The following is a 25,450-nucleotide window of genomic DNA, read 5'->3' on the forward strand; positions in this document are numbered from 1 at the left end:
CCTTTGAATCATCAGTAAACAAGTCAGTGTGAAAGCCCCTGGGCGACTGCTCCCGGGCTTCGCTTACCACATCCTGCGCATCCCCCTGGCCCGCAGGGCTCCATCTCCACCCAGCTGTCCACATTCACCGGGCAGAATCTGAGCGATGCCTTCCATACTTGCTGTCCTTCTCATCCTTGGTGAGTTCTCGCATGGAAGAGAGATGGAATTGAGGGGTCTAGCGCAGATGGGGCAACATATCTCATCGTTCCTGTCTTCCAGGGCTGGGTCTGAGCCAGAGGACCACCACCCAGAAGCGTAAGTCCTTCCCTCAAAGCCCCCAAGTCAGATTCAGCTGCTGTGTCTGCTTGAGAGCAGCTGGAGGAAAGGCCAGGGACCCAGACTGGCTAGGAAGGCTCGCAGCCAGCACTCGGGTGGACGGGAGGCTGGGCGGGGGGCTTTCTCAGGGACTCCTGCCTCTGATTCCCTTCCAGAGATGCTCTCGAAGCCTGCCATCTGGGTCAGACCCAGTTTCATGATCCCAAAGGGAAGACCAGCTGCCATCGGGTGTCGGGGAGCTGGCGAGGCCGTGGAGTACCAACTGCACTTTGAGGGGGGCCTTTCTGCCTCGGAGAGACCGAAGTCACCCCCAGTGATGAACTGGGTGAAGTTCCCCATCCCGGCCATGACCTCGCACACCGCAGGGCAATACAGGTGCTCCTACCGAAGTGGGGAGCTCTGGTCAGAGCTCAGCGACCCTCTGGAGCTGGTGGTAACAGGTAAGTGTCCCATGGTGCAGCTGTAGGGTCATCTCGTCAACCTGAGTCCTCCAGAATGTCCTCACTTGCTCATCTCCCTCTGTCTCTCCCAAGCCTCACTCAGATATTAGTTTGTCTTGGTGGCAATGCAGGGGGTCGGTTAATGCCTACGGGATTATCTTTAGAGAATTGTCTCTATGTCCTAGAAGCAGATTGGTCTTAGGTTCCCCGGAAAAGAGACTCTAAGATGGATGTTTGTGCCCAGAGGGAATCACCGTGGAGTGTCCTTAAAAACAGCACCTGTGATAAGTGAGCAGCACAGACCCTCACTGCTCACAGAAAGGGCAGGTGGACAGCAGTGCAGCTCCACGGGAGACCTCAGGGACTTCCCTGGTGGTCAGTGCCGTGGTTAAGACTCCATGTTTCCAATGCAGGTGATGAGAGTTCGATCCCTGGCCAGGGCACTAAGATCCCGCGTGCAATGTGGTATGGCCAAAAATATTTTTTAAATAAAAAATTTAAGGACAGAGATTTCAACCGAGCAAATGTGGATCTCTGGACCTGGCTGACCTTTCAGCATAGTCTTGAAATGAGGCTAGAAGCTCTGTATTCCTATCGGGCAGGGATTGGGTGAGAACCACTCCTAGGGAGATTCCAGACAAATAGTCTTGCTTTTGTGGTTCTTGGGTTCTAGCAGAAGACAGACTATGAGTCAAAGTCAGGAAATTCAAATCAGTGACACAGCACGTGAGGGTGGAATGGTGGTGTGGAAAAAGCAAGGTAGATGGAGTGGAGGTGGCCAGGTAATCTTGGGCCAGACACTTCCCTTCCATTGAGGGCTGTGGGTCTCAAGTTTAAGTCAATATCAGAGTCACCTATGGACTTGCAGAAGCACAGACGACTTTAGTAAACCCACATGCATGGAAGCAGTATTCACAACAGACAAAAGGTAGGAACAACTTTGCCTACCAGTGAATGAGTGGATGAAGAAAATGTGGTCTATTCATACAATTGAATATTATTCAGCCTTAAAAAGGAAGGAAATCCTGAGACTCGGTAATCTGAGGATGTTTTATTGTGTGAAATAGGCCCAACATCAAAGGATCAATAAGTGTACATTCCACTTCTTTGGGGTACTTAAAATAGTCAAATTCAAAGGCATAAAGTAGAATGGTGGTTGCCAGGGGGAAGGAGGAAATGAAAAGTTAATGTTTAATGTATAGAGTTTCAGTTTTGCAAGATGAAAAGCGTTCTGGAGATTAATGGTGATGATGGTTGTACAATCGTGTGGATGTATTTAATATCACGGGACTATACAATTGAAAATAGTTAAGGTGGTAAATTTATGTATATTTTACTACAACTAAAAGCAGCAATGAGGTTTTAAAGATTTTTTCTTTTTTATGTGGACGACTCTTAAAGTCTTCTCTGAATGTGTTAAAATACTGCTTCTGTTTTATGTTACGGAATTTTGGCCACCACGAGGTGTATGGGATTTAGCTCCCCGGCCAGGGATCGAACCTGCACACCCTGCACTGGAAGGCAGAGTCTCAACCACTGGACCACCAGGGAAGCCCCAACAAAAAGGCTTTAAAACACAGGTGTCTGCCCCTCCCCCAGGTTTCTGATGCAGGGGTAGAGCCTGGAAGTGTGTGTATTTCTAACAAGTTTCCCCAGTATGCTGACATTGCTGGTCCCAAGAACCAAATGCTGAGGGCCAGTGATGTTGGGAAATTCCCAGAAAGAGATTCCTCTTAACTCTCCTGGCAGCTGGGGGAGGGACCGTCTCAGTCTTGAAGGGAGAATTCAGGGAGGGTGTATCCATGACCGAGACAAATCTAGGAAATAGAAGAAGAGACCGAGATTCTGAGCAGTGATATCCTGGCCCTAAGGACTAGAGGGATGCTCAGAGATGCAGGAAACAGGATACAGATGCTCTGTACTGGGACTTCCCTGGTGTTCCATTGGTGAAGACTCCACCCTTCAAGTGGAAAGGTTTCAGGTTCTATCCCTGGCGGGAGAACTCTAATCCCACATGGTGCGTGGCCAAAAAAAAAAAAAAAAAAAAAGGATGCTCTTACCCTACTAGCCACCTTCTCTCACAGGACTGTATGACACACCCACACTCTCAGTTGAACCCAGGTCTGAGGTGACCTCAGGAGAGAATGTGACCTTCCGTTGCCAGCTGGAGACAGCTACAAGCACGTTCTTCCTGCTCAAGGGGGGACGATCCAGCCGCCCCCAGCTCAGATACGGGAACCTGCGGGCAGAGTTCCACCTGGGCCCTGCGACCCCAGCACACAGAGGGACATACAGATGCTTCGGCTCCTACAACAACCACGCGTGGTCTTTCCCCAGCAAGCCTGTGAAGCTCCTGGTCAAAGGTGAGGACCTCCCCCTCAATGTGCCCCTGTGTCCTTTCTGGATCTCTAAGTGACCAGCAGAGACGAGGATGGCAGCCAAGAGGCAGGCGGGGAGACGCAGAGAGGGTGCTTGGCACCAGTGCCCTCATCCACATCTATTCCCAGAGGTCCAGGTGCTAGCGAAAGCACAAGGACCATCACCAGGGAGACGGTGGACGGAGGAGCAGGGCAGGGAGAGGAAACAGCTGGGAAGACCAGACCCCTTGATTTCCTTGTCTCCACGGCCAGGAGACGCCGGGGACACCACCTTCGCGCCCACTGAGCACACCTCTTCTGGTGAGTAACAGATACTTCTAAACTTGGGGCAAGGACTCAAAGCCTCCCAACCATGCTAAAAAGCAGGCGTTCGTTCACAATATCCCTTGAGTGCACAGAGCAAGCCATCAACTGCAGTTCTGTCAGCCAACCAGTCGAAGACCCTTGCTGGTATGGCGCTCAGAACCTAGAATCAAAGTCATTGTTCAGTCGCTGAGTCAGGCCCAACCTGACTGCAACCCCACGGACTGCAGCACACCAGGCTTCCCTGTCCTTCACCATCTCCCGGAGTTTGCTCAGATCGCGTCCATGGAGTCGGTGAAGCCATCCAGTCTTCTCATCCTCTGGTGTCCCCTTCTCTTTCTGCCCTCAACCTTTCCCGGCATCAGGGGACTCTTAGTTGGGGCAGACGGGATATGGTTCCCCTACCAGGGATCACGCCCAGGCCCCCTGCACTGGGAGCATGGAGTCTTAGCTACTGGACCACCAGGGAAGTCCCTCACACCATCTCTTTTCCTCACTTCTTCACTTTCCTTACCCTCTGCAGACTACTGGGACTCCTACGAGTTAACCACAGGGACCCACTCACAGAAAGGTAAGCCAGCAGCAGGGCCTGTTAGCCCTCACAGGAAAGGGGAGAGACATGGGGTGAGGTGGTCTTGGTAGCTCCCCATGAGCAATCCCTCTGTTCTTCTGACCCAGACCATTTCCTCTGGAATCACATGGTCCAGAATCTCATCCGGCTTGGCTTGGCTGTCCTGGTCCTGATGGCCCTCATGGGGCTCCTGCTTGAAGACTGGCTTCACAGGAGGAAGTCTGGAGAGAGAACCCATGGGGCTTCACGTCGGGGGTGTAGGAGACAGCTCTGAGCACAGAGAGCTCTGAAGACATGACCGAGAGACCCAGCGGCCACAGGGGGAGCTGAAAGTGGCCCCGACCCTGGGCTGTGGGAGCTCTGTGTGGAACCCCTGGAGGAAGGGTGTCACTGCAGAGAACTCAGGGAGGACTGCGTGCAGCTGGGCGGAGGGAGATGCAGACGGCACGTTTCTCCTGAAGACCAAGCCCATTGTCTCCTCCAGGTTCGAAGGACTCTTGTGCTTCCTTCCTGCAAGCCAAATTTTCAACCACCCCCATCTTTCCTGAAAACAGCTTTAACATCACAGCCATGGGAATATTTCCTTCTTCCTTTTGTCTTTATCCTTACTTCTCTTTATAAATGTATTTAATTTTAACTGGAAGATAATTGCTTTACAATGTTGTGATAGTTTCTGCCATACATCAACATGAATCAGCCATAGGTATCCATATGTCCCCTCCTTCTTGAACCTCGCTCCCACCTCCCACTCCTCTAGGTAGTCACAGAGCCCTGTGTTGAGCTCCTTGCATCATACAGCAAATTACGACTGGGGATCTCTTATACACATGGTAGTCATGTTTCGATGCTGCTCTCTTAACTTGTCCCAAACTCTCCTTCCCCTGCTGTGTTCACATGTCCACTGTCTGTGTCTGCATCTCTATTCCTGCCCTGCAAATAGGTTCGTCTGTACCATTTTTTCTAGATTCCATATGTATATGATTTACGGTATGAAATTTGTCTCTTTCTGACTTATTTCTCTGTATAACAGGCTCTAGGTTCATCCATCTCACAAGAACTGACTCAAATTCATTCCTTTTTATGGCTGAGTAGTATTCCTTTGTATATACGTACCACAGCTTCACTATCCATTCACCTGTCGACAGACATCTAGGTTGCTTCCACATCCTGGCTATTTATCCCTCTTTCTTCTTTGCTGCCTCTGCAGATGTCATTCAAAATATTTAACCACCAGTACAGAAATGACATTAAGAGCTAGAGAAGCAACAAGTCAGTTGCCAATTCCCACCCATTGCTATTGTAAATGAACCATGACGGGTGTGATAAGAAAAGGATACATTTGGGGCAACATCAACAGACTCCAGAGAACCTTTGTGGTCCCAAACTGAAAAGTGTTTTTTAATTTTTAATTGAAATATTTTTGACATAGAACTCTCTGTAGGTTTAAGGCGTGCAATCTGTTGATCTAATACATTAATCTATTGTGAAAGGATTGCCATTATAGTGTTAGCTAACATCTCTCTCGCATCACATTATCAATATTTCTTTTTTGTGGTTGGAATGATTAAGATATGGTCTGTTAGCAAGTTTGAGGATTATCATGTGACACTGTGGTGTATCACTACCACACTGATCATTAGGGCTCCAGGACTTATTCATCTACTGGTTTCTTCCCTTAAATGTCGTCTCTCCGTTTCCTCCACCCACCAGTCTTTAGTAACCACCATTCTGTCCTCTGTTTCTACGGGCTTGGCTTTGTTTTTAGATTCCACCTTTAAGTGATATCACACAGTATTTGTCCTTCTCTGACTTATTTCACTTAGCATAATGCTGTCAAGGTCCATCCCTGTTGTCAAAAATGGCAAGATTCCCTTCTTTCTCATGGCTGAACTATATATATTTTTACCATATGTAAATATAATATATCTTTATGTTGGACCATAAAGAAGGCTGAGCACTGAAGAACTGATGCTTTCTAATTGTGGTTTTGGAAAAGATGCTTGTAAATCTCTTGGATGGCAAGGAGTTTAGGATCAAACCAATCAATCCTAAAGGAAATCAATCCCAAATATTCATTTTAAGGACTGAGGCTGAAGCTGAAGCTCCAATACTTTGGCCGCCTGATGCCAAGAGCCAACTCATTGGAAAAGACCCTGATGCTGGGAAAGATTGAGGGCAAGAGAAGGGGGCGGCACAGAATGAGACAGCTGGATGGCATCACTGACTCAGTGGACATGAGTTTGAGCGAACTCCAGGAGATAGTGGAGGACGGAGGAGCCTGGTGTGCTACAGTTCGTGGGGTCACAGATTCACACACGACGTAGCAACTGAACGATCCCAAAGAAATTTATATCTTTAAGGAGGCACATTCATCACTCCAGCCCAGGACCAGTCTAATCCATCTTCACTTCTCAAGGCGCCCACGTGCTTGGAGGTCCGTTCCTGATGGTTGATGCTGGTCTCATGGAGATCGGGAAAGGTGAGCTTTGAAGACTGAGAGTGCATCTCATTCTCCTCCCTCAGCTCAGCCTCGCTTCCTTCTTTGTTTACCCCCAGTTTATTTCATTTTCCAAATTACAGCAACAAGACAGGATCTCCAGTCTGCCTTTCCTGCCTGCTTTCTTCATCCCATTTCGTAAAACAGGTGCACTGCAGGATCAGGAGGCAGGGAGGAAGGACAGAATTTGAGCTCCATTAACATCTGTGTTCCTGAGGCAAACTATGTCCTTTCTGTTTTCACCTTCCATTGGCCGAAAGGTGGGGTCAATAACTCCTTCTCAGTAATACACGAGCTCATGACATCATTCTATAGATTTAAAACAAAAAGATTTTAATGTGGGCCATTTTAAAGTCTTTATTGAATTTGTTACCATATTGCTTCTGTCTTGGGTCTTGGATTGTTTGGCCCCAAGGCATGTGGGATGTTAGCTCCCTGATCAGGGACCCAACCCACACCCCCTGGCTTTAGAAGGTGATGCCTTAACCACCAGACCACTAGGGAAGTCCTCATTCTAGGAATGTCAGTGCTCCACAGTTATTACATCACCACCAGTACCAGAGTTCTCTCACCCTGAGTCAGGAACAGGAACAAAATCTTCAGAGCATGGATATGCTCTTTCGGAGAAAGGTCCACCCCCTTCCACTCTTCCGGGTCTGTGGATGGGGTGACCGATTGCCCTGAGACATCACCCACCTGGGCAAGGCTATACTCTACCCCTTCAGGCTGAGTCCTCAACCACTAGAAGCTGGTTCTCACCCCTCACTTCCTCTGAAGCTGTTTTTGTAACATAATAAGTTTCCTGGAACTCTCAGTGGACACCTCTCAGCCCTTATCTTTGCTCTTCTGTTAATTATATATGACCACTTCCTTCCTGAAAAAGTCACTTCACTGGCTTTCTCTGACCCCTCCCCCTACTCACTCTGACTCTCCCTACACTGCTGGGTTTGGGGGGCTCCCCAGGGCCAGAGTTTTGAGGTTCTGTGGTGGACTTAACGTTTCTCTGGACACAAGTCTGGGTTGACTTCATTTAACGCCATGGTTTCGATTTCTGTACAATCAGATGCCCAGATCTGTTTCTCTTCTGATTACAGTCACACTGGTGGTGGGCGGGGGATGGGGTGGGGGTGGGGGTAGGGGAGGGAGTTAGGGCCTCAGTATGTGCATTCGAGGGGGATGCAATTCAGCCCAGAGCAGGGACCATCCTGAGCTTGGTGTTGAGCAGCACCCCTGGCCTCTATGCTCTATGTGCCTGGACCACCAGCCACCTAACCTGTTACAACCAAGACGTCTCCATGAGCTGAGCTGAGCAAGCATGTGTGCTCAGCCATGGCCAACTCTTGGTGACCCCGTGGACTGTAGCGAGCCAGGCTCCTCCATCCATGGGACTTTCCAGGCAAGAATACTGGAGTTAGTTGCCATTTCCTTCTCCCCAGGGGATCTTCCTGACACAGGGATCAAACCTGCATCTCCTGCGTCTCCTGCATCGGCAGGCAGGTTCTTTATCACCATGCCACGTGGGAGAAGTCTCCATGGACATTGCCAAATGTCACCCTGAGGACAAACTGAGGAACTACCCGGTTAAGAACCCCTGGCTTGGAGGGATATAAATAGGGGTGACGGAAGGAGGTGGCTGTGATGGGGGAGGGGCCTCCGTGAGATCCGGTGGTCAGCTAGGTGAGAACGTGTTGACTGTGCTGAGAAGGACAGCCACGTGAAATGCTGGAACACCTCCCGGAGCCTCACCCCCCAGGCAGAAACAACCACAGGCGCAGGGCTCAAGGCAGAGGAGTAGCAGAACACCCCGCATGGCTGGGACAGAGCGAGTCAGGGGAAACCCAACTGAAAGGTGAGCCCAGGGGTCTTTATTTTTTATTCTGGCTGCACTGGGTCTTCACTGTGGCACAGGGGCTCTTTGCTGTGGCTCGCAGGCATCTCCAGGTGCAGAGTACAGGCTCTAGGGTGTGCAGGCTTAGTTGCCCTGTGGCATGGGGATCTCAGCCCCCCAACCAAGGTCAAACCCACATCCCCTGCGTTGGAACGCAGTTTCTTAACATGCTTAACACCACCAGAGAAGGCCCCAGAAGTGACTTTTGAACCGCAGATCTCTCTTTCACCATCACCTTGTGCAAAATGAGTTAAATAATTATAACTTCGGAGGAGGGGCTCACCTTCCCAAACCTGGATCGCCTGGCTCATACACACAGCTCTGGAAGAGAGCCCTGGTGAGGTGAACCCCAAAGTCAAGAGTTTGCCTCTACTTTGAGGCATCAAGGGGTCCCCGTCTTCTCTCTGGGACTCAGCAAGGCTCAGCAGGAGGGTGAGAGGAGGAGACATGATTCTGGAACCATTTGGCCCTCTGGCCCCAGCAGAGCTGAGCTACAATGGGACTGAGGCTGAGGGGGAAGGGTCCAGGAGAGGAACCAGATGGAGAGGGGGAGGCCCACCTAATACCACAAGGCTGAGGTTTTTAACACCTGCCAAAGGAAGAGTCACGCCCCCACCTAGATCTCTACCCAACCGGGGACCCGTGGGAGGTGCAATATCCTGAAGACAAAGCTCTCTCCATCTGCCATGGGGTTTTCAGCCTATGGGTGATGACTGTTGTGGGACTGTGGTGTGAGTTGTAGAAGGTTTCACAGCACCCTTGGTCTGTGTCCACTAGAAGTTCGTAGCATAGCCAGTTGTGACCTCCCTTCAAAATCCAGAGTAGTCAGATCTGTAGAGACAAAGTAGATGAATGGATATGGGGTTTCCTTTTGGGGAGATGTAGATGTCAAGGCTGTGGCTTTTCCAGTAGTCGTGTATGGATGTGAGAGTTGGACTATAAAGAAAGCTGAGCACCAAAGAATTGATGCTTTTGAACTGGTGTTGGTGGTGTTGAAGAAGTCTCTTGAGAGTCCCTTGGACTGCAAGGAGATCCAACCAGTCCATCCTAAAGGAAATCAGTCCTGAATATTCACTGGAAGAACTTATGCTGAAGCTAAAACTACAATACTTTCACCACCTGATGCAAAGAACTGACTCATTTAAAAAGACCCTGAGGCTGGGAAAGATTGAAGGCAGAAGGAGAAGTAGATGACAGAGGATGAGATGGCTGGATGGCATCACTGACTCAATGGACATGAGTTTGAGTAAACCCCAGGAGCTGGTGATGGACAGGGAGGCCTGGTGTGCTGCAGTCCATGGGGTCGCAAAGAGTTGGACATGACTGAGCGACTGAACTGAACTGAGACATTCTGGAACTAGATGGTGGTGATGGTCACAACAGTGGTGTGAGTACCCTGAATGCCACTCAACTGTGTACTTTATGATGAAAACGGTAATGTTGATGTGATGTGTATTGCCCCACAATTTTTTTAAGTTTCTGGACTTTGCCAGATTGAGGGGCAGGGGTGGCAAAATCAGGCTTTGTTGAGGAGCACTGTCTTATTCTATAGCAATGCATGGCTAGACTGTAAGCCAATCTCAAGTGAGACTGTCTCTCAATCTCAGCACCATTGAAATTCTCGGTGGGGTAGTTTTTTGTTGTGATGGGGCTGTTCTGTGCATGGTGAGATGCCAAGCAGCTCCCCTGGTCTCTACCCACTGAATGTCAGGAGCGCCCCCTTGTTGTAACAAACAAACAAAAATACCTGCAAACACTGCCCAGGTGTCCTTGGATGAATCCCCCCTAGTGAGAACCACTGATCTTCAATGTCCTAAACTCCATAAGACTTTTTAAAAATTTCTGCACAAAGTGAGCTATAAGACAAGTCACAGGCTTTTCAATTTGTAAGAACTTTGTTTTCAAAACTCAGTCTGCTTCTCAGAGGCCATGCCATATAGGGTCATGGAGTCCTCTTACTGTTTCCTTATTTATAGATAGATAAAAATAACAAGATAGCTGGGAGGGGGGTGAACTGCTGCAAAGTGTCCATCAGAATGTATTTAAAATACCCAGAAGAGGGTGTGACCCAGACACAGTACATCACAACCTCCCTCGATTGTATCATTTTTTTAAAAATGTAAATCCCACCCGTGAGCTTTGTACTCAAGTAGAAGGCTGAATTTTTAATCACTCAGCTTTGCCCCAAATAACCTGAGCAGTCCTGATCCATAGTCAATCCCTCCATCATCTATTGCTTTGAAATCCTCACCTGGCTGTGTCCCACTAAACACTGGTACCCAAGTCTTATTCAAGTTACTACAGGGGCTTCCCTGGTGGCTCAGTGGTAAAGAATGCACCTGCGAATGCAGGAGATGCAGGTCTGATCCCTGGGTCGGGAAGATTTCCTGCAGGAAGAAATGACCACCCACTCCAGAATTCCTTCCTGGGACATCCCATGGACAGAGGAGCCTGGCGGGCTATAGTCCATGGGGTCACAAAGAGCAGACGTGACTGAACACATGTGCATAGGGAAGAAAAACAGAAGGAACACACAGAATCATCTATGAACTTTGTAATATTTTTTCCTAGACTAAGTACGCCAGGAATGACGTTTACTCTAAGTTAGCTGTTGGGTGTGTGAGTAAATTCAGCAACAAACAAAGTGCTTTGCCTTTTATTATCCTTGTGAGAGAGAACATTTTAACATCAAGTGGGTACGTGACTTGTGCAGATATTCCCAGAAACCAGAGAGTGAAAAACCAGTGTTCAGTTCTACATTCTGATCCAGTGATTGACATTTGACATTCTGGCCTTCATGAATGAGACGTCTTAGAGACATCAGATCACCCGCTTTGGGGACACATGAGAGAAATATCTCAGCGCGTTCAGGAAAAGAAGTCACAGCATGAGGATCTAGTTGTTCTGGCATCACTGCACTCGATGGTCAGTCTGGGATTGTTCTCCTTCACATCCTTCAACAGCCTCTGGATTTCCACGGTAGATTTGTCCATCTTCAACCTGAGCGTCTTTAAGGAGCCATTGTTCTGCTTTAAAGCCTTAAGGAGCACCACGATGCCACTCTGTCCCCAGGCGTGCTGGTCCAAGTCCAGCGTTTCCAGGCTCCGGCTGCTGACTAGAGCGGAGGCGAGATGCTGACAACTGAAAGGGGTGATGGAGCAGCCCCAGAGCCTGTTGAGGAAGTAGAGAAAGCCACTCGTAAGCATGTTCTTAACGGAGAACCTACCGGGTGGCCAGGCACACCCTTACTCCCTGGGGACCTAGTAGAGAAGACATGAAAGTTATTTTCTTTGTGGAGCTTATTTTAGCCACATCAGGTCCTGTTGTGTTGAAGATGGGATAACAGTACTGAAACAAAATAAATAGGATTAATAAGACAGAGGAGGATTGGGTAGATTGGTGATAGTCCGTGAATTCCATGTTGGAAAGATGATATGAGAAAAAAGAAATAGAATACAGAGGGAACCATGATGATAACTGAAGGGGTGGAAGCCAGTATAGCTGAGATGCCAAGCTGGCAGGGTAGTAGAAAGAGTGGCCCACAATTACACAGAGTGAAGCAAGTGAGAAAGAGAAAGACAAATATCTTATACTAACACATCGATATACACAGAATCGGGAAAGGTGGTATGGATGAACATGTTTGCATGGCAGAAATGGAGACACAGACATAGAGAACAGACCTTTGGATACAGATGGAGACACAGACGTAGAGAACAGACCTTTGGATACAGTTAGGGGGAGGAGAGGGTGGGACGAATAAAGAGAGTAGCATTGAAACATATACATTACCATGTGTAAAATTAGAGAGCCGGTGAGAATTTACAATATGACACAGGGAGCTCAAATCCAGTGCCCTGAGATAACCTAGAGGGGTGGGAGGGGCTGGAAGGTGGGAGGGAGGTTCAAGAGAGAGGGAACATACATACACCTAAGACCGATTCATGTTCATATGTAGCAAAAACAAACAGGATATTGTAAAGCAATTATCCTCCGATTAAAGACAAAAGTTTTCAAGTATCCAATAAACAATTTAAAAAAGAAAGAGCGGCTCATAACTAACTATAGGATTCCATAGACTCTTGTTGGAGAAGGCAATGGCAACCCACTCCAGTATTCTTGCCTAGGAAGTCCCATGAACAGAGTCTGAGCCTGGTGGGCTGCAGTCCATGGGGTCACAAAGAATCAGACACAACTCAACAACTGAGCACATAGACTCTTGTGGGCTATTATGTTGGGTTGGCCAAAAAAGTTTATTTGGGTTTTTCTGAAAGATGTCATGAAAAAACCCAGGTGGAAAAAAGCCAACACAAAAAACCTTCAGATTTTTATCCACAGTGACCCAAGGAACTTTTGTGTCTTGAAAGACATGTGCTGTGGCCTGGCTTGCAAGTTGAAAGACATCTTGGGTGATGGGTTGAGACCCAACATCAGGAAATCAAGAATCAAAACCCGCAGACTAGTTCAGAGACAATGCCATAATCACTATGACGCACTGACTGGGGCAAGTCAGAGAAAGACATGTCATATGATAATGCTTACATGTGGGACCCAAAGAAATAGTACAGAAGGGCCTATACAAGACAGAAGGTAAGCCACAGATATAGAAAATAAATTACGGTTACCAGAGGGGGAACAAGGCTACACGGGGTTAAATTGGGAGCTTGGGATTGATACAGACACACTACTATATATAAAATAGATAACTAATAAGGACATACTGTATAGCACAGGGAACTCTACCCAATACTCTGTAATAACCTATACAGGAAAAGATAACTAAAAAAGAGGGGGTATACGTGTAACTGATCCACTTTGCTGTACAGTAGACATTAACACAACATTGTAAATCAACTATACTCAATAATCTTTTTAAAGGGATGGGGAGGGAGGCAGGAGGGGGGTTCAGGATGGGGAACACATGTACACCCATGGCGGATTCAAGTCAACGTAGGGCAAAACCAATACAATGTTGTAAAGTAAAATAAATAAATTTTTAAAAAAAGATCAAAAGTAATTAGCCTCCAACTAATAAAAATAAATGAAAAAGAAGAAAGAAAGAAAGAAAAATAGCTATAACGCCATGAAAAGACAAAATTTCAGTTGTTCATTACTGGCAAAAAAGAAAAACCAACAATATTTTCAAACATCTTTAAAATGAAGAAAATGACTTACCCTAGACATTTCAGGTTACAATTTGGTTTCTTCAAAGCTTCATAGAGAAAACACAGTCCAGTGGCTATGGGGTTGAAACCTAGGTCCAAGCTGGTGAGGTTGGAGTCTCCTTGGAGAAGCTTTGAGATGTACTTGCAGCCATGTCTGTTTATGTTGCAATGACGCAGCCTGCCAAGACAGTTGTATAAAGAAATTCTGTTATCCCTCTGTGACATATACCCTGTGACGTGGCGGTTACATCCAGCTATTAATATTTATTTTCTATCTAGAGTCACACACTTTCAGGTAGGCTTGTACATAAAGACATGCAAATGGAAGGACTTCCCTGGTGGCCCAGCGGTTAAGAATCTGCCTTGCAATTCAGGGGACGCAGGTTCGATCCCTGGTCGGCGGAGCTAAGATCCTACATGCTGTGGAGCAACTAGCCCCTCCACCCCATACCCCAAACCACAACTACTGAGCCTGCGCTCCAAGATGCACCCAAATTAAATAAACACATTTTTTTAAAAAAACATGTACATGGAATGATGAGCATTTCCACCCTGCCTAGGTGGTAGGGTGTTCAGCTGGCCTCTTCTGCCCCCTTTCATTTTGGAGAAAAAAACACACATCCGAGATACAGGCTTTCCTTCCATGACAGTATGTCATGCAGGCGAAGGGGTCTGGGTTCAGACAGACCTGAGACAGAATCTGAAGCCTCCTTTCTTTCCTGCATCATCAGGTCTTTGGGATTCCATGCTCCCTGTCTCATGTTTTATTTCAAGCCCTGTATTTGTCCCAGAATAACGCGGTACACCAAAATCTCCACATTCCTAACATTGAGAGGCTGTGTTTCTCGTTTAAACACTGTAGACTCTCCAGCAAGCTTAGACGCCTACAAGTCCTCCTGACCACAGAGAAGGGTGTTCCCGTGATACAACTAGACAGGTCTCCCCTGAACACCTTGTGCCCCAAGCATGGCATAGTAGCAGCAGGGTAGAGTCTGAACTGACATGACAAGGAGCAGGTGGATGGTAACTGGACCAAAAGATGCCATGATTTGTACTGGGTGAGACCCTAAAAAAGTCATACTTGAACCTGGGGAGCTTGGGGAGAGGAGCTAAGCAAAATCCAAAATTCCAAGTTTTGACAGCCTACAAAATGAAGGTTTGGTCAAACAATGCCTTTATGTTTTTAAGATAATGATCGTTAACTCGACAAATACAGGGGGCTTCACACCTGCTATAAAGATGTGACCATGGGCAAACTCAGTGACTAAACTCTGGTTTTCGAATTAGCTAATTAGCACAACTGAAATAAAGGTAACTATGGCATGTGCTTGTAAGGATTTTTTTTAATTTTTGTAAAATTTAGTAGAATACCTGATGCACAGTAAGTACTAACTATCAGACACTTTGTGTTAATTAGACACCTAAACCATCTCTGCCTTTAGAACAGGGAAGTCTAATGTACACGCCGCAGTGTTTAAGATAGACAACCAGCAAGGACCTACTGTACTGCACAGGGAACTCTGCTCAGGGTCGTGTGGCATCCTGGATGGGAGAGGAGTTTGGGAGAACGGATACGTGTATATGTAGGGCTGAGTCCCTCTACTACTCGCCTGAAACTATCACAGCATTGTTAATTGACTATAACCCCCCAATGTGAAACAAAAAGTTTTGAAAAAATCTATCACAACATTGTTGGTTGGCTATATTCCAATATAGAATAAAGTTTGAAAAGTAAAAATCTAGGAGGCTAGATCTCATGTTAAGCATTCTAACAATAAAATTAGTAATCACAATGAAAATGATAATACATTTTTTAAAATTCAAAAAATGAAAATGATAAATTCTTAAAAATTAAAAAAAAAAACAGGGCAATCTGTGTGACATCATACAGGAAGTTTTATATTCTTCTAATGAACACTACTGAGGCAGAAATGACCTTTTCCTTTTCTCTCTCTGCCACTATAAACTGAATTCCTGATTCTGCTTTCCAGTCTTAAGCCCTACTGTGTAACTCAATCCACCCCAATTGCTGCCAGATGTCATATGAATTTTCAGAATATACACAGAACATCAGACCTGAGAATTAACTGCTTATCTTGAATTCTCAGAATAGAAAGACCTGGCAGGTCAACCTTACTCTTTAAAGACATGCAGACATTAGCATCTGTTTCTACCTGTTCTTTTCCTAATTTCCACCAGGTTCTTGCTGGTTTCATTCAAGGGGAGCTATTAAGTGCTCCAGGGTCTGTCCTACTTGAATCCAGGTGTGTATATATATATACAACACACAGACACACACACACACAGAAGCCAGCAGGGACTTACACCAAGGTCTGTAGCTGACATTCAGGGTAACTCAAGCCCTCACATAGAATCTTCACCCCGCCATCCCCAAGGTCATTCTTGGCCAAGCACAAGTGGGTCAACCTCTGGTTGACAATCAAAGCAGAAGACAGCTCCTTACAACAGGCTTCTGTAAGCTGACAGTTCTCCAACCTGCGAAAAAGCATCACCTACATGGTGAGACATTTCCAAAATTCAGACTTCTCAGCTGACAGCCCTTCTTGAGAGTCCCCACCTGCTCTATCCTATGCTAGTGATCAAAGCCTGAAGGACCAGGAATGAGAGAAAGGCAGGCAAACTTCCCTAGTGGTCCAGTGGTTAAGACTCTGCACTCCCAATGCAAGGGGCCTGGGTTTGATCCCTGATCAGGAAACTAAGATTCCACATGCTGTAAGCAACTAAGATCCAGCACAGCCTAACTAATTAATAATATTTTTTTAAATGCAGGCTTCCCTGGTGGCTCAGTGGTAAAGAATCCACCTGCCAATGCAGGAGATGTGGATTTGAACCCTGGGAAGATCCCCTGGAGGAGGGCATGGCAACCCACTCCAGTATTCTTGCCAGGAAAACCCCATGGACAGAGGAGTCTGGTGGGCTACAGTCCATTGGTCGCAAAGAATCAGATATAACTGAGTGCGCGCGCACACACACACACACATTTTTTTTAAAGTATGCATCACCCACCTGGGACCAAAAAGGGGAATCAGGACTCTCTCCCAGTAAGAAGTCCCATAGGATGCTCCCTGTAAGTCTGGTCTTACCACTGCTCTTCTCTATGCGACTCCAGGCCTAAGATGAAGACGCTCCCCGGGAAAAGAGGGACTTACGACAATTTCTGCAGGACGCACTTTGGGTGTCTCAGAGTCAAACACAGCAATCTGACACCCTCATCCAGGAACTCACTGGCCGTGAGATCCAGGCATTTCAGGGACTGGTTGACTTTGAGCGCCGAGGAGAAGTCAGCCCACTGCTGGGTGGTGTCAGAACAAGACCCCAGCCTGTGGGATAAACGGGGGCAAGTCATTCTTCTGGGAGGGCAGAGACCCCGTCAGCTTATTATCCTTCCCTGAAGACTGTATCTCTGACTCTTATCTCGTTCTACTCCAACACGTGTCAAACCCTGGCCTGAACTATTAGAAAACGGATCGCCTTTGTTTGCTCAAGTAGCACCATGCCCACTGGATCAGCATCCAGCCTCACTGCTAAGAAGAGAAAAACTCCATGATACAATTCTATGTGAAGTTTCACCAACGTGGTCTGCTATTTCTCAAACCCCACCTTTTACATCATTATTTTTCTTGAACTAAGTCTGTCCTAATTCCACTTGTATTTTTTAATTAATCTTTATTGGAGTATAGTTCCCTTTATGATGTTATATTAGTCTACTGTATGACAAATGAATCAATGATACATATCCATATATTCCTACCTTCTATTTAAATTTAAATGTGATTCTATTGGGAAAAAGTTGATGCCTGATACTCAAACTTCAACTTCAGAAGTTATTAGGGAATATGCTAACTAAAACAAGGAGGAACAATTGGATACTTAGGCAGCTGGGTCCAAAGTTTGAAGTTTGTGTTGCCAGAATAATTGGAAACTTCTGTGGATCAAAATGAATGTGATACAGCTATTTTAAAGAACACTGGGGCAATCCATTAACCCATCACATGGGGTCTGAAGCTCAGCTGCTCTTGTAGATACAGATCAGAATACAGGACTTTAGGACAAACTTGTTTGAATCATGGCATTGCCCCTTACTACATTCACAATATTTACAAGTTGTTGTTATTGCTCAATCGTTAAGTCATGTCCGACTCTTTGAGACTCCAGGAACTGCAGCACACCAGGTTTCCCTGTCCTTCACTATCTCCCAGAGTTTGCTCAAGTTCACAAGTTAGTTGAACTTTTAATATTCATTTTTTTCCTTCATCTGTACTTTGGGGAGAGAGGATACCTTTTAGGTCAATCAAATACAGAATATAATCAATCCATACTCTGCCTACTAGAATATATGTCATAAGTAAACCTGGAGTTCTTAAAAATCAGTACCTTTCCTCCCTCAAAGTTTAACCTATAAAAAGTTCACTTAAATAATTTGTGTAATTCACTTAAATAATTAAGTGTAAGTTCACTTAAATAATTTGAATACAAGGCAAAATGTAAAGTGTCTCAAGTCAATGAGCAAAAGCAGGACACTGTGCACCGGCCATTTGTCATCTTGGAGATCTGGTAATCCACTTAGAAACATCATTTATTGAGGGCAGGAGGAGAAGGGGACAACAGGGGATTAGATGGTTGGATGGCATCACCAATTCAATGGACACAAGTTTGAATAAGCTCCTGGAGTTGGTGATGGACAGGGAAGTCTGGTGTGCTGCAGTCAATGGGTTCACAAAGAGTTGGACACAACTGAAAGACTGAACTGAACAGAGTAATAGATTTTTTTTTTCTAATTTAATGAAATTCTGAGTCTTTCTTTGCATTCAGGGCTCACTATTCAATCCAGAAGACTAGCTGGCTAGGGGAAGATTATTGGCTGACATACCATGGATATTCTGTTAATATCTGGGAATATGCTCCCTGTTTAGCATGGTGCCCGATCAGCATGGCAATCCTCTGTTTTGCTCGGAACTCACAGCATCCTTCTCATGCTGAGGACAGCAATGACATAAGACCCACCTCAGATACTGAAGGTTGCATCTCGGGTGCTTCAGGACCTCACACAGCAGCAGCAGCAGCATCTTATCACCATGGACACTGCCTTCCAGAGCCAGGTGTGTCAGAGTTTTCTTACCAACGAGAGCCAGACAGAAGTCCCGGTAAGCACTGGCGGGAGAGACGTTTTTAATCCTAAAAGTGAAAGTGTTCGTCACTCAGTTGTGTCTGGCTCCTGCAATCCCATGGACTCTAGCTTGCCAGACTCCTTTGTCTATGGGATTCTCCAGGCAAGAATACTGGAGTAGGTAGCCATTCCCTTCTCCAGGGGAATCTTCCTGACCCAGGGATAGGGAATATAAAATGAAGCGGTTCTGTTTTGGGTGTTGTAGATGGATGGTGCTGAGAACACAGAGTGCAAGTCAAGTCACAAGTCAAGATGGGGACAGGGAGACACTTCATGCAAAGGTGGGCACAATAAAGGACAGAAATGGTATGGACCTAACAGAAGCAGAAGATATTAAGAAGATGTGGCAACAATTCACAGAAGAACTATGCAAAAAAGATCTTTATGACCCAGATAACCATGATGGTGTGGTCATTCACCTAGAGCCAGACATCCTAGAATGCAAAGTCAAGTGGGCCTTAGGAAGCATCACTATGAACAAAGCTAGTAGAGGCAATGGAATTCCAGTTGAGCTATTTCAAATGAACTTCCAGATGTTCAAGCTGGATTTAGAAAAGGCAGAGGAACCAGAGATCAAATTGCCAACATTCACTGGATCATCAAAAAAGCAATAGAATACCAGAAAAACATCTACTTCTGCTTTATTGATTATGCCAAAACCTTTGACTGTGTAGATCACAACAAACTGGAAAATTCTGAAAGAGATGGGAATACCAGACCACCTGACATGCCTCCTGAGAAATCTGTATGCAGGTCAAGAAGCAACAGTTAGAACCAGACATGGAACAACAAACTGGTTCCACATTGGGAAAGGAGTACATCAAGGCTGTATATTGTCACCCTGCTTATTTAGCTTATATGCAGAGTACATCATGTGAAATGCTGGGCTGGATAAAGAACAAGCTGGAATCAAGATTGCCGAGAGAAATATCAATAACCTCAGATATGCAGATGATACCACCCTTATGGCAGAAAGTGAAGAACTAAAGAGTCTCTTGATGAAAGTGAAAGAGGAGAGTGAAAAAGTTGGCTTAAAACTCAACATTCAGAAAATGAAAATCATGGCATCTGGTCCCATCACTTCATGGCAAATAGATGTGGAAACAATGGAAACAGTGACAGACTTTATTTTTTTGGACTCCAAAATCATTGCAGATGGTGACTGACACCATGAAATTAAAAGACGCTTACTTCTTGGACGAAAAGCTATGACCAACCTAGACAGCATATTAAAAAGCAGAGACATTACTTTGCCAACAAAGATCCATCTAGTAAAAGCTATGGTTTTTCCAGTAGTCAGGTATGGATGTGAGAATTGGACTATAAAGAAAGCTGAGTGCTGAAGAATTGATGCTTTTGAACTGTGGTGTTGGAGACAACTCTTGAGTCCCTTGGACTGCAAGGAGATCAAACCAGTCAATCCTAAAGGAAATCAACCCTGCATATTCATTGGAAGGATTGATGCTAAAGCTGAAACTCCTGTACTTTGGCCACCTGATGTGAAGCACTGACTCCTTGGAAAAGACCCTGATGCTGCAAAAGATTGAAGGAAGAAGGAGAAGGGGATGACAGAGGATGAGATGGTTGGATGGCATCACCAACTCAATGGACATGAGTTTGAGCAAGCTCCGGGAGTTGGTGATGGACAGGGAAGCCTGGAGTGCTGCAGTCCATGGGGTCACAAAGAGTCGGACATGACTGAGTGACTGAACTGAACTGACTTGAAGAACCAGTCAATGGAGTGATAGCTGGAGAGAAGAGGACAGACCACTAGTGGAAGCAGTATATGATGATGAGAAGGAAGATGGAATTGGATGGTAAAGGGTTGGTGCTCTCTTTTCTTTGCTTATGCTGATCTTCAGATAAATTATCCCTATCCTTTTTTATTGTAGGGGAACAAAATTTGTCACCCCAAGATGTCCCTTTGATGTGAAGATTATTTCAAGTTGAGAATAAACAAGGACTGAAAACACTCGGGAAGACACTTTGATCTTTCCCCTCACTTCCTGAAGAATTTAGATAGTTCTGTTCCTGTAACCAGGCTTCCCTAGGTGGCTCAGTGGTAAAGAATCCACCTGCCAATGCAGCAGATACAGATCTCACCCTCTGTCTACCAAACGTTTGATTTCCATCTCCAAGTGAATTGCCTTCCTCCCCTTTGGGGTCCCAAACCACAACCCTCATCATCCTTTATTGTCTTTAATGGAAGGTTGTAGTTAACATGAGGATTTCAGTTACTGGGGCAGTTGCTCAGTTTTTCTGGGTCTCTCCCATGTATAGATGCTATTTAATGTTTGATTTTCTTTTCCTAATCTGTCTCATATCAATTTCATTTTCCAACCAGCCAGAAGTATAGAGAGAATTTTCTTCCTCTCAGACAGCATTGTGTCCTTTATTTCTTTCAGCATTCAGTCCACACGCAACTTTCCCTCCTCCTCAATGCCTGACTTTTTCTGGTAAAAAAATAAATCACTTCCTACTGTATCCCCATGTAGTCATTTGCATTTCCATACAGTTTTCATTCAAGCCACAGTAAGTTATGGACTATAAGTCAGCAAATAAGTTACAGACTCCTTGAACATACGGACCGTTAAGGGCTGCGAGGGGGACTTCCCTGGTGGTCCAGTGGTTAAGAATCTACCTGCCAATGCAGGGGACGCAGGTTTGATCCCTGGTCCAGGAACACTCCACATGCCGTGGAACAACACTCCACACACCACAACTACTGAACCTGCACTCTAGAGCCCCTGCTCTGCGACAAGAGAAGCTACCGCAACGAGAAGACCCCGATCTGTGCAGCTACAGAAAGCCTGTGCAGCAACAAAGGCCCATCATAGCCATAAATAAGTAAATAAATCTTTTTTTTAAGCAACCATTCCAATTCTTTGTATTCTGACCACCTGGCTGGATGGAGCCTAATTGGACATTCCAATACTGCTCTCACATTTTAAATCCCCATTGCAGTCCATCCTAAAGGAAATCAGCCTTGAATATTCATTGGAAGGACTGATGATGAAGCTGAAACTCCTATACTTTGGCCACCTGATGTGAAGAGCCAACTCCTTGGAAAAGACCCTGGTGTTGGGGAAGACTGAAGGCAGGAGGAGAAGGGGACGACAGAGGATGAGGTGGTTGGATGGCATCACTGACTCAATGGACATGGGTTTGAGTAAACTCCAGGACCTGGTGATAGACAAGGAAGGCCTAGAGTGCTGCAGTCCATGGGGTTGCAAAGAGTCAGACACGACTGAACTGAACTGAACTGCAGGATCAGCTGCCACTTACACGACTTTCTGGAGATGACAGGTGATGTGGGTTATCTGCTCGCAAAGAATCCTCACCGAGGAGTGACTCAGGAAGCTTTCCTTCACATCCAGAAAGTTCAGGTTCTCATTTGAACTCAACACAGAGCAGAGATCCGCCCAGAGTTGGAGAGAATGATGGTCGTGCTGTGACCTAGGAGAAACACACAGACAGGAACATCTGTGAAAGAGAACCATCAACAAAAGGGCAGGGGTGGAGGAAAAACTGGTGAGCTCTTCAAAAGGCACAAACATCCAGTTGTAAGATAACAAAATCCTGGGATATAATGGATGGCATGGTGACTATATATGAAAACAAAATTCTGGAAAAGAATTGGCAGGAGGGAAATTATATGAAATGTCTAGAGCGTGCTGAGCCCACATGTCAACAATGACAGTAAAAGGTTCCAAAGCCCCCATTGCTCATCTGAATATCGTGTCTCTCAGCTTTAATGGCAAGGTGGCAAGAAGAATTTTCAGTGAGAATTCAGACCCTAAACCAGAAGGAGTCATAGGAGACTCTGTCCTCTTCCTAAAACAGTGTGAAGCTGAAGATGGGAGAACTAGTAAAGTTTAAAAAAAAAAATGGGTTCTTACATCTCATTCTGAGGGTCTGATTTCAATGCAGGATCATTCTCCAGGAATATCTTCTTTCCTACCTGAAGTGAGATCTTCTGTAAGTTGGCACAATGCTTAAGGCAGAAGGAAGACTGCATCATTTCAGATGTATTCGTCAAGTGAATGGACATCTCCTTGACGTGGGCCACGGCCTCTTTCACGAGCTGCTCCTCCTGAGACTCGTAGAGACAGCGCAGAACCTCCTTCGTGTCCGTCACCGAGAAGCATTTCTTCCCACGGGGCATCAGTGTGTATTTCAGTAGCTCCCCCTTGATCGCCGTTGACACCAGGCAGCCGAAGGTCGTCTCCAGCTCCACGGCCCTTCTTTCGTTGCAGAGGCCAAACAGGAAGCACCCGACGTGGGTCAGGCTGGGGTTCTTCAGCCTTTCCTCCCGGGACAGCAGTCTCCGCACATCCTCAACGCGCCGCCGGCGGCCGCCCAGCCCCGCCGCCTCCTGCTCTTCCGGCTCCAAGACGTAGAACACGGCGGCCAGAAACTGCTGGACGCTGAGATGGAGGAAAGAGTAGCAGGCCTCGCTGTCTTTGCTCTTCTGCAGAATACTCCTGTCCAGGAAAGGACAGAGGGCAGACGGGTCCACCCCAAGTCGCCTGAGGTCTTCCCCATCGAACACAGAGCTCCGCGTCCACACGCCCTCAGCAGCCAGGAGGCACAGGGCCTCGAGCGGAGCCTGCAGGCCCGGCCGGGGGCCGCCGTCGGGCGGCGGGGGGAAGCGGCCGCAGAGGAAGCGCAGGAACAGGCCCGTGGTGGTCCGGCAGGTGGCGGCGGGGTCCGCCCCGCTCTCCATCTGCTGCCTCAGACAGGTGCAGACCACCCAGCACACGGGGGGCGCCGAGCCCAGCTGGAACAGGGCTGCGTTGTTCCTCATCAAGTCGAAAGCTCGCAGGGCCTGACTCTCCTCTTCAAAGTGTTTCAAGAAATACGCCTTCCGGTCCTCCTCCAAGAACCCCTCGACCTCTATCAAGAGCGGCTGTTGTGTTAAGAGCCGCAGCTCCCCCAGGGCGCCCGGTCGGGTGGTGATGAGTAAGATGGCCTTGGGTAGCATCTTTCTCTTCAGTAAACTTCCCAGGAGGACGGGCACCGGCTTCTGCTCCTTCCAGTCACCACATATGTCGTGGATGAGTGCTCCCGAGGGGACCTTCAGCTCATCAAAACCGTCGAGGATGAACAGGACTTTCTGTGCCCCGGAGAGGATTGCCAGTATGTCGTCCTGCACATGTGACCAGTTGGCAGATATCAGCTCTGCAAAGGTGCACGGCCCCCTGTGGTTGAGCTCCTTGCAGCTGAGGTAGAAGGTGGAGTTGGAGGTCTCTGTCAGGTCATCCTGCATCCAGTCCAGCATCAGCTCCTTGGCCAGCGTGGTTTTCCCGACTCCGGCAGGACCATGCAGCACCATGGTGAGTGGGGTGAACTCTGTGAGTGGCTGCCGGTTCAGGTATGTTATCAGCTTGCAGCTTCTCTGGGTGATGTTGTAGTGGAAACCACCATCATCTCCTGACCACAGTATATCCTTCCAGACTGAGAATTTCTCCATCGTGTTTCCGTCTCTCCTCTTCACCTGTATTGATGTGCAAGGAGAGAGCACTGAAGTGAAAGTGATTACACTCAACTGGAACATTCATCCTGTAAAGGACCAGCGTTAGGGAGGAAGAAATGGGCTTCCCCCCTCCTGGGTTCTTCTGACTGGTCTAAGAATTAAATTGACATGAGATGGATTAACAAGAGAATAAAGAAAAAATTTAATAACATATACAAGAACAAAACCCCAGGAAAACTGAATTATCCAGGAAAACACCACCAAAATGGCTGAAACCCTCCCCTTAAAAATTATCTTCAGCTTAAACAAAAAGAGGCTGCTGAACGTAATAGCTTGGGACTCAAAGGGGAGGAGGGAAATACACGTGAAGATGGAAAAGCAAATGTTTGGTAAAGCATGGTTTGTGGGGCCAGCAGAGATGATGGGACCCAGGGCAGACTCTTGAGTGCCAAGTCCTGCTGCTTTCTCCTGCCGTCCTCCACCCATGTTCTTTGCAGACATCTCTGGTGATAGAGACCCTGTTCCCAGAATCATGGTGGTGGTTTTTTTAGTCACTCAGTTGTGTCCATCTCTTTGTGACCCCATGGACTACAGCCTACCGGGCTCCTCTGTCCATGGAATTCTCCAGGCAAGAATACTGGAGTGGGTTGCCATGCCCTTCTCCTCTTAAGCCCTATCCCAGGCCTATAAAATCAGTATCCCTGGAGATGGGCTCAGGAAACTATATGTTTTTAACAAACCTTCCAGGTGATTATGATAAATGTTAGTTACAGGATCATGGGCATAGGGAAACAAAAACCCAGGTTCTCACAGTTGCTCAAGTTGAAGCCAAGATTATATCCAGGAGCTTAACTCAAAAATCTGTGCTCTCAATCACTGACATTTCCTCACTGAAGTGAAAGTCACTCAGTCGTGTGACCCCATGGACTATACAGTCCATGAAATTCTCCAGGCCAGAATACTGGAGTGGGTAGCCTTTCCCTTCTCCAGGGGATTATCCCAACCCAGGGATCGAATCCAGGTCTCCTGCGTTGCAGGAGGATTCTTTACCAGCTGAGCCACCAGGGAAGCCCAGGGATACTGGAGTGGGTAGACCTTCCTTTCTCCAGCAGATCTTCCCGACTCAGGAATCAAACCAGGGTCTCCTGCATTGCAGGTGGATTCTTCACCAACCCATCTATCAGGGAAGCCTCAGTGAAACAAGAAGCAAATAAACAAAAATCCTT

General features: G+C 46.7%; 2 protein-coding genes across 5 annotated transcripts in view; one reads left to right on the plus strand and one right to left on the minus strand.

Moving 5' to 3' along the window:
• Positions 1–11,991, plus strand: NCR1 (natural cytotoxicity triggering receptor 1). 3 transcript variants are annotated; one of them, XM_070450305.1, is made up of 8 exons: positions 1–179; positions 262–297; positions 474–758; positions 2,843–3,121; positions 3,266–3,436; positions 3,963–4,010; positions 4,118–6,489; positions 7,944–11,991. In XM_070450305.1, the coding sequence occupies exons 1-7, from the start codon at positions 146–148 to the stop codon at positions 4,282–4,284; spliced, it is 1,020 nt and encodes a 339-aa protein (XP_070306406.1). In that variant the 5' UTR covers positions 1–145; the 3' UTR covers positions 4,285–6,489; positions 7,944–11,991. The 3 variants fall into 3 exon arrangements, with proteins under 3 accessions (XP_070306406.1, XP_070306408.1, XP_070306407.1); XM_070450307.1 differs by having other exon boundaries at positions 3,389–3,436; XM_070450306.1 differs by having other exon boundaries at positions 2,870–3,121.
• LOC110134905 (NACHT, LRR and PYD domains-containing protein 7) overlaps positions 11,037–25,450 on the minus strand; it is a 25,123-nt gene continuing 10,709 nt past the window's right edge. For both annotated transcript variants that reach the window (XM_020889620.2, XM_070450304.1), the window contains exons 2-8: positions 22,648–24,245; positions 22,034–22,204; positions 18,586–18,756; positions 16,731–16,901; positions 15,886–16,056; positions 13,571–13,738; positions 11,037–11,566 (exon numbers count right to left, since the gene is read on the minus strand). In XM_020889620.2, coding sequence (XP_020745279.2) covers positions 11,263–11,566; positions 13,571–13,738; positions 15,886–16,056; positions 16,731–16,901; positions 18,586–18,756; positions 22,034–22,204; positions 22,648–24,221 — 2,730 coding nt within the window. In that variant the 5' untranslated portion in view covers positions 24,222–24,245 and the 3' untranslated portion in view covers positions 11,037–11,262. The remainder of the gene's footprint in view (positions 11,567–13,570; positions 13,739–15,885; positions 16,057–16,730; positions 16,902–18,585; positions 18,757–22,033; positions 22,205–22,647; positions 24,246–25,450) is intronic.

Source organism: Odocoileus virginianus, chromosome 20 (genome assembly GCF_023699985.2).
Source record: "Odocoileus virginianus isolate 20LAN1187 ecotype Illinois chromosome 20, Ovbor_1.2, whole genome shotgun sequence".
Classification (NCBI taxonomy): Eukaryota; Metazoa; Chordata; class Mammalia; order Artiodactyla; family Cervidae; genus Odocoileus; species Odocoileus virginianus.

Bases quoted from the DNA above. Each gene is read 5' to 3' on its own strand.
- NCR1 (XM_070450305.1), top strand. From the start codon at position 146: ATGCCTTCCATACTTGCTGTCCTTCTCATCCTTG. The intron at 298-473 runs GTAAGTCCTTCC...ATTCCCTTCCAG, and splicing joins GAGGACCACCACCCAGAAGC to AGATGCTCTCGAAGCCTGCC. The intron at 3,122-3,265 runs GTGAGGACCTCC...ATCTATTCCCAG, and splicing joins TGTGAAGCTCCTGGTCAAAG to AGGTCCAGGTGCTAGCGAAA.